The 8,513-nt window shown below is 36.7% G+C and overlaps 2 protein-coding genes across 2 annotated transcripts; one reads left to right on the top strand and one right to left on the bottom strand.

Moving 5' to 3' along the window:
* Positions 1–792: 792 nt before the first annotated feature.
* Positions 793–5,532, bottom strand: LOC145234090 (DNA damage-regulated autophagy modulator protein 2-like). The gene is made up of 6 exons (XM_080098868.1): positions 4,524–5,532; positions 3,579–3,728; positions 3,060–3,159; positions 2,374–2,554; positions 1,831–1,859; positions 793–1,439 (listed from the first exon to the last, which is right to left on the bottom strand). The coding sequence occupies exons 1-6, from the start codon at positions 4,598–4,600 to the stop codon at positions 1,239–1,241; spliced, it is 738 nt and encodes a 245-aa protein (XP_079954994.1). The 5' UTR covers positions 4,601–5,532; the 3' UTR covers positions 793–1,238.
* A 775-nt stretch (positions 5,533–6,307) lies between these two features.
* LOC145234632 (uncharacterized) lies at positions 6,308–8,444 on the top strand. The gene has a single exon (XM_080099344.1). The coding sequence runs from the start codon at positions 6,356–6,358 to the stop codon at positions 7,100–7,102; it is 747 nt and encodes a 248-aa protein (XP_079955470.1). The 5' UTR covers positions 6,308–6,355; the 3' UTR covers positions 7,103–8,444.
* Positions 8,445–8,513: the final 69 nt, after the last annotated feature.

Here is an 8,513-nt window from a genome sequence, read left to right as displayed (position 1 = left end):
ACCCGAAGCATTAACTTTACTCAAATTATGTTCATGCGCCTACGTGACAAATGTCGTATTACTATTAAACCCGGAAGTCACGTATAGACGTGGGGCGGGCCAGACGTTAGAGTTTACAGGCTATTTTTATGCCGTGTATGACGATGTATTTACCTAGTTAGGAAATGAACATGCGCCTTGTTTCCTTGAAAGTAGCAGTTTCTGGCCCAAATAATTAGGCATCCAGAACTGACTTTTGTACGACACGTTTTAAAAAGTTTATAAGCCAGTGGTTCACAAACGCTTTAATTTAATTTTTTGTAACGGTTTCTTGCATATGTCTTTGAGACCTCGCGTAACGTAATTTTTTCTATTTGCGGCAACAAGATGCAGGATATATTTTTTCAGTTTCGCAGTTTAATAATCACTCCAGGCCAATATTAACTACATCGCACTACGATCGTAAGCGAACACCTGCGTGTTGGTGACCTAAAGTAAAACACCATTGGCCAGCGTTGAAAATTTATCGCATCACATGGGATTGTGGTAGACCGCAAATTCTTGACGATCGTCCAGAAGACCTATAGGCGACCGCGCTACCCAAAGCTTTAAACTGTTTTTATAAACTAACAATAAAGTAATCCTAAAATGTTTTTAGCTTATATCTATATGCAGTTTCATATCTTTTGCAGTATATTTTGTATTTCCATGACGTTTTAGTCGAAACGGTGTTCACTGATTACCTGCGTTCAAAAATACTAGGGTCAAATCAAATATGCAGATAATGAAAAGTAAATGAAAGATAGTGAAAACTATACGAGACTGTGATTTTTATTAAACGTGAAAAGGTTTTGGCAGTGTCAATTCGCAAAAAAATAAATAATAAAATAGTAATGATATAGCCAATAAAATATATTTAGGTAGCCAACACGATATTGATGTATTTGCGGTTATTATGTGCATGATACATTAGCAGCAAAAACACTGAGATATTAACTAGGTTCACAATGCAATACAACTAAACAAAACACAGTGATAGAAAGCCAGTACAGGTAATAAATAACGTTTGAACTCAAATCATATTTTTGCGCAAATGCAACAGTCCAAGCAAAGTTAAAAAAATAGCTTTAAAATGACATTACGAGCTTTTCGTGCATATTGTTTTAAAGTGAATATGCAGCGTACGACATACTGTTTAAGGCAGAAAGAAAATGCCAATTTTGTCATTGGCACCTTATCAAACACCTCAAAACGAGAATTTAAACATTTGCAGTAACTTCTGCTGCCTGACTTGGCGCTTTTGTTGTGGTGCCAACAGATATTTCATCAGCCAATACAACTGTGGTTTTAAAAACAATGACATTGTGCAAGTCAAGAGACAGTGTTGATATGAAGATGATAATGGAATAAACACAAATCCATTCGGAAATAATGGATATCATCCTGTACGGTCCTTCATGCTATAAAAACAATTTAAACGGTAATACATTTCATGATCTAACATGGTAGTATTTTGGGCTCAGTAGATTTATACTAACTGTGTTTTACTTTATTTACATTGAACTGTTTACTGATTTACATGGTTTCAAATAACTATTTGTTTATAATAACACACGCTTTTTGATAAACAAAATGTTAGGTTTGAATTTCTGTCATTCCACTTTGTTTCCCTTAAACTTTAGAGACTTTAACTTTGATTAGAAGGCAATAGGATAAGTAGAGGCAAATATCTAATTCCACATTTTGCGGTTTTTATTTTAGTGCGCCGTATTGCTTGATGTAAAAGCACGTGGTTTCCACTTTTGCCTTTAATAACTATTTTACATTACAACAAAACTGCTGCAAACTTACCTTTAGCGACACTGCAAGTCCGATTCCAACTATAGAATATCCCGCAGGTCAAAGAAATAAAATAACAAATAAACAATTAAACGGTAGCCTAACCATCACTTAAATTCGGTAGTCTAACCGTCACTAAAATCATTATCTATTTTGTTAATAAAAAACATATCTTGATAATTGTTCCCATTAACGTATTACATACAAGAGACTGTAGCATAAAACACAGATTGGTAGACGTTATTAGCCAAAAACTGATTTGGGAGGGTTATCATACGACCAGATTACGTAAACAAAATTTGCATTGATCGGTCACTTCAAACGGTAAAGTTAAAACTTTGATTAAAGTAATAGAATCCAGTAGTTGTAAAGCTATTGTTTTGTTGTTTGATTTGTTTTTTCTTGTCAAGTTGTCATAATCGAGATCATACCGTTTGAAAACGGTTTACAATTTGCACAGAACCTTTTTTAATCGCCCAATAATCTTATAAAAGGTTACGATGTATTTTTAAAAATCAGGAATATTAATTTAATTTAAATTTTTGCAAAGGATACATAACAGTGTACCAACAGTGATTAACACCGCTAGAACAGCCCGAACCCAGACTATGACCTTGCCATGAACGTGAGGTACGAGCTGTTTCCAAGATAAAACAACCACAAGCCAACTGTAAACAGCTGCTCCAAGCACCGTGGCACCCGCTCCAATCAGATGTGGAACTAACAAGACATCCCACTACAAGCAAAAAACAAACAAACAATTGAATTAAATGGACCTTTGTATGGCAGTTTTTGAAATCAAAAGGTGCTAAAGGTGGGAGACACGGTTTTTTTCGGTGTCCTTGCTGTTTACTTTAACAATGGAACTGTGATGATAAAGTGACAATGCAAATAAATCTTGACTGACTAAAGATGTATTGTTTATTATTCTGTATACCTTTCAAACGTTTATTCCTATAATTGGGACATAACAGTTTGAATATACTTTTTCGAACAGATAATGTACTTATCAAAACGAATTTATAAATTGAAACCAACAAATGCTTTGGGAGGGAAATGTGACATTTTAATGCCCAAAGCAAGTCTAAATACCAAAATCTTGTTTATGTCTGTCGAAAAAATGCCTAAACCACTCAATGAGAAATACTAAAAATCGTGTTTTTAATCTTTAAAACGTAATGTTTAAATTTTAAGTCCACGTATATTGAAAGAACAAAATTGAAAACATCGCAAATACTTACTTGGAACGAACCAACGAAGGTAAGGCCGACACAAGCAAATACACCAGCGTACCATGCTGCTCTATTGTGGCCCGATTGCTTGCCATGTACGATTACGTATCTAAAAGGATTTGTTGCGTTACCAGCATACATGGACATGGAAAACCAATTTTATTTTTTTACAGTTTATTTTTTTGACATGAAGCGCTGATGCATTGAATGAACTGTTAGGTTGTTTAATTAACCTGTCAGTTAACAACTACACACAGCACATCATAATATAATGCACTTTAGGCATTTCACGACACATGATAAAGGCAAGTTGTAAGATGGAACTAACGCGAATAATAGTCGTGAGGTCAACATGCATCCCAATCCTGGGTTCACGGGATCCAAATTAACACCTTAGCTGATTCGGTATAGCGCCTTCAATGGGCCTGGCGTACTGTGACTTAACTTTTCAAGGGTTTTAAAAGAACGACAGAGTAACGTCAGGCGTCTAGAACTCAGTAAAGAGCGGAAGGTGTAACAAACACTCACTTGTAATAACAGTGAATTATACTAAATCCAAACAAAGCACCAAACCCCATAACCAGTGTAAAAAGGCATCTTTCTGGGCCAGAAACTCCTGTGTCGCTGATATAAGGAAATTCATCCAGGTGTCGGCCGTTGGAACGACCAATTCCGTAACTGAAAAAAGCACGTAAGTTTGTTACAGTCAAGATAGTGGCTGACCAGGAAGGGCTTCAAACCGAGAAGATGGGAACCCCAAAACCTTATAAGGTGGTTCCAAAAAATTAAGATTTTAAATTACAACTACACTGGGAAAACAACTAAAGTTATCTCATAGCCAAAAAGTACCAAAGTGATTGCTAAGAACCACTGCTGTTCAAAACAGTTGTCCACTGTGGCCCTAAGGTGCGTTTTTTTTGCGAAATCCTCTCATTTGAACCTAGAATGGGCCAAAAACCTATAAATTGTGTTGCTGATTTTACATGCCCGGAAACTTAAACCTTGTACAGTCTTGTTTAGGAAGCACAAAGGGCTTTAGGAAATGCACATGCATGAGAGGTCGCCACACCATGACGTTAATGTCGAAAACAAATTCCCAATGCATAGCTGGTCATGTTTCAAATTATTGCTCGAAGCTTTATCACAGTTTGACATTAAAAAGTGGAAGAGAAATGGCCGCCGGGACTTTTTCGACCCGCTGAGTCATACGCACGCGCTTCAAGTGACGTTTGTGAACTGTGACGTAATAAGTAAGCTGCTGAATAACGTAAGTGAAAACCAGTTTAACTGCGATCAATTTTTCGTGGGCAAAGGCTAACAAAAAGATTTTTCTCTTTTTTATTAAAACAACCACTCATTTAAGCATTAATAAAGCTTAATAACCTCATATGCTATAAAAGTTTATCATGTATATATTACATTGATGCATCCACACGCTTTCGTGTTTTAAAATATAGATTAACGATAGCCTACCATGCAAGTATTCCGCCACCAAGTAATAAGAAAAAGGCAATTGGCAAATACACGAACGACTTGTATTGCATGTACATTTCTCAGTTTCAAACTAACTTTAACAAAATTACCAAAAAATAACTTCTAAAGTCAAGAAAAGTCAACAGTTAGGCGAATAACATTAATAAAAGAAGAAATGATATGCAAGACTGTGACGTTGGTTTTGAAAAAGTAGTGTTTTTACCACGTTTGTGAACGTCACACTTGGCCTATTGAAGCACTAAAGTAGAGATGTACCGAATATTCGGTTTGCCGAATTTATTCGGCTGAATCGGTCATTTTTGCAAAGATTCGGTTTCGGCCGAATAATTTGTTGCGATTCGGCCGAAACCGAATCTTTTACGAGCACCCATTCAAAGCGTTAAACGTGTCCTTTCTTCTCAGTACCAACGAAAATCGCGTCAAACATTATATTTTTTGACATATTGACGCTTTTCCCACCGCAGACAAAAAATCAGTTTTCCATTGTCGGGTTGGCAATCGTGGTTGGGACAATGTTAAACCCCACATAACTAAAATACGGACGAAACACAACCATTCTGCACTAATTGTCTGGTAGATAAACTTCTGCTTTCATGTCAAACGCGTAGGATACGACTTTGCGTGAAGTCATAAATGATTCGGTTGATTCGGCAAAGCCGCCGAATATTCGGTTTCGGCCGAATCGAAATTTCGCCGATTCGGTACATCACTATACTAAAGGTGCCGAGCCACTGACATGACAAACGTTGCAGTAGGCTAGTGTAGCCCAGGTCTTCTCAACAACCTTACTCTAGCTACTGCTGACTATTAAACTATTCACTTTTACACTCTAGCTACTGCTGACTATTAAACTATTCACTTTTACACTCTAGCTACTGCTGACTTTTACACTGTCATAAACAGGTTGCCGTGTAGCTCATGGAACTCTGAAACATTGTATGACCTAACTGCGTATACCACCTATCTGATTTCCTGAATGCGCTTTGACGTGAGCAGTGCCGCCAAAGTCGAGTAGCCTAACCGTGGTCTCGCATTATATGTTGCACCATAAAGATTGCTTTGTAGCTCGAGGCCAGAAACTCTACGTGCTATTTATGCACATGGAGAGATGACACTTAATGTTACCATGTCAAACTTTCATTCTGTTCGCTAATTTGCGTCCCTTCTTAATCGTCGGTCTCATTCGTGTTTGAGAAAAAAGGCGAAAAGTGCTGCTCACAGTGATGTCATAGCCAACATATCATTTTTGTCTTCTCATGATCTTAGTCATGGCCAATATTCGCATGTGGGAAAAAATGCAGTAAAAAATGCACTATCCGGTGTATAGCCTAAGTTTAATGTTTATTGCACTGCTTTGCTACTTGGTATTTTCGACGTTTATGAAATTTAATTGTTGTGACATGTTATTGGAAACTTTTTTTTTCAGTGCAAACTCTGCTTTGCACCCATATTTAAAAAATAATGTAATTTTATGGTAACAGTAGTTGTAACGTAAAACTCAACAAACATTTTTTGACATTTTCCAGGTAGGGATTTTCCCTTATTAATTCCACTTCGCCTATTTTTTTTCGGAACGCCACAGCTGTCTTTTAACTTTTCAGTAATCTTTTAGGTTTTAACTTTATTGCGAAATAATAAGCTACTACAAAATATTTTTCGGTTTTTAGTTCCTTGTTTAGTTGTTTACGTTTTGAAACAAAGCAGAAACAGGAAATCACTTCACCACACGACTTTGCATCTTAGTTGTGTGACACTGGCAGACGAGGTGGTAGGCTGGTAGCCGTTGATGTATTATTGTAATTGGAGTTAAAATGGTGACACGAAAGCCTGTTGTTGTGCTGTTAACATGGCTCGGTTCAAGCCCCCAATTAACTTGCAAGTATTCAAAAATATACCAGGATATTGGCCTAAAAGTCATTTTAAAGTGTCCAAGCTTAATGAGCTTTATATGGCCCAGAAGTGGTATAAAGGATGCTTTACAGTTTCTCATCAAGTTAAAAAAAGAAATTGGACCACATGGTTGTCCAATAATTGTACATGGAATTTCAGTCGGATGTTACTACTACAGCTTGATTATGCATCACTTTAAAACCAACCAAAATATGTTTTCAGTCATAGAAAAGAATATACGATGCCAGTTTATGGACAGTCCAGTTGTTAGTGATCCAGCGGGTTATGCAACTTCCATTGCAAACATTGTTGCCAGTTCAAACATTGGCAGTTTATGCATTTGGGCATCTATTTCCTCATACTTTTATTTAACAAGTCCGTTTACTTGCCGATACTATGAATATTTTGTGCACCTATTTTTGTTTGAGCAACCAGTTGTGCCCACTTTGATGATGTCATGTGTTGGTGACCCAATGACAACAAGGGAAAAATTTGATTATGCATATCAGTGTTTTGTACAAAGAGGTTGTGAGACAACTAAAAAGTATTGGGAAGATTCTGTACATGCGCAACATCTCAAATACCACCCAGTTGCTTACAAGGAACTTGTTTACAATCTGATAATTGAAAGTATTCCTGAAATGGGAAAACCCAGTTCTCTTCTTTAAGGCCCCATCCACACTGCTCGCACGATCTTTGTTCATTGATGTTTTGTCCGCAGGCGGCGCGAGCTTGATCTCACGCTGCGTGCGTCGCTCGCAGCCGAATTGAAAATCCATTGTTCGGGCAGCGCGTGCAGGCAAAAGTGAACGAATTTGCTATGCAGGGGTTGAGCCACATGGTGTTTATGTTAGTAAAACTGCATATATATGTTCTTTGATATATTTTGTGTATCCCAAACGATGTTACATAAATACCAGATAATGTTTAAACTCGTTATGTTGTGCTAGCTAGTAATCACAGATCAGCGAATATATAGCAATGAGTAATAAAGTAAATATTATTCAGGAAAAATTATGTTTAATAATCTTATGCGGGATTTCATATCATTTAGTCTTGACAAAATGTTAGCAGTCAACCAAGCATGAAGTAGACAATGTGGTTAACGCCGACGCAATTCCAAGCCAAGCGAGCGATCGTGCGTGCGAGCAATTAACCAGTGTGGATCGGGCCTAACTGTAAACTATAGCTGTGCCATAAAACTGCCAAATATTTTATCATGATCAAATAAAGTTTTTTGTTGGATGAATTAGACTGCAGTGTTATGTTTTTTGACCCAGCATATGGATGTGTTGTAGCGAGGTGTTTAATCGAGGTACATCGTAATAGAATGACACAACTTGCGAATACGCCGCATAAGACGAGAGTCAGAGAAAGAAGGCAATCTGTCCGGTTCGCTGTAGTATGAACGCACACGATAACGGTAGTGAGAGAGTCCGCTACAGTGTTTACATTGTACTGAAGCACAGCAAAGAATCACCACTTTTGACCATAACCTATGTAACATGTATATTGTTACTGTTTTTGTGAAATTATGACTGCCTTGAAAATTGAAAACTATCAGGAGTTGCTGTTGTTACAGTTCTGGCCTAGCTTATATTTTTTCTTATTGTTTTTATGTATCCAAGTTTGTACTGTGTAAGTGTCTTGTAGTGGTACTAGAAAACATTCTTCTAGTTTGTCTCATTTGTTTAGTATTTTACACAACATTTTACTCAAGAAAAACTGTTTTATATTGCTAAATTAAATCCTCAATAACCTTCTCAATTGATATTGCAGTCTATAGTTTTTTGTCCGATTACACAATTTCCTTTTACTTTATTTTTTAAATCCTGTAGTCTTTGATTAGTTACTTATCCTTATTTCTGGTTTTTTTTGTAATTTGACACAAAACATATGCAGTGATGTTCAGGATAATGATATTGCCATTCTAGTTGCTATTGCAACTAAACATGCGAATGTATATGTATTCCATTTTTCATGAAACTAATACACATGAAGTATATTTTGCCTTTTGTGTGTTTACCAGTGTTGTAGCGAGGTGTTTATTCGAGGTACATCGTAATAGAACTAGAAGAG

The sequence above is a fragment of the Phallusia mammillata genome, chromosome 6 (assembly GCF_965637545.1).
Source record: "Phallusia mammillata chromosome 6, kaPhaMamm4.hap1.1, whole genome shotgun sequence".
Lineage (NCBI taxonomy): Eukaryota > Metazoa > Chordata > Ascidiacea > Phlebobranchia > Ascidiidae > Phallusia > Phallusia mammillata.
This window is presented reverse-complemented; position numbering and strand designations above follow the sequence as displayed.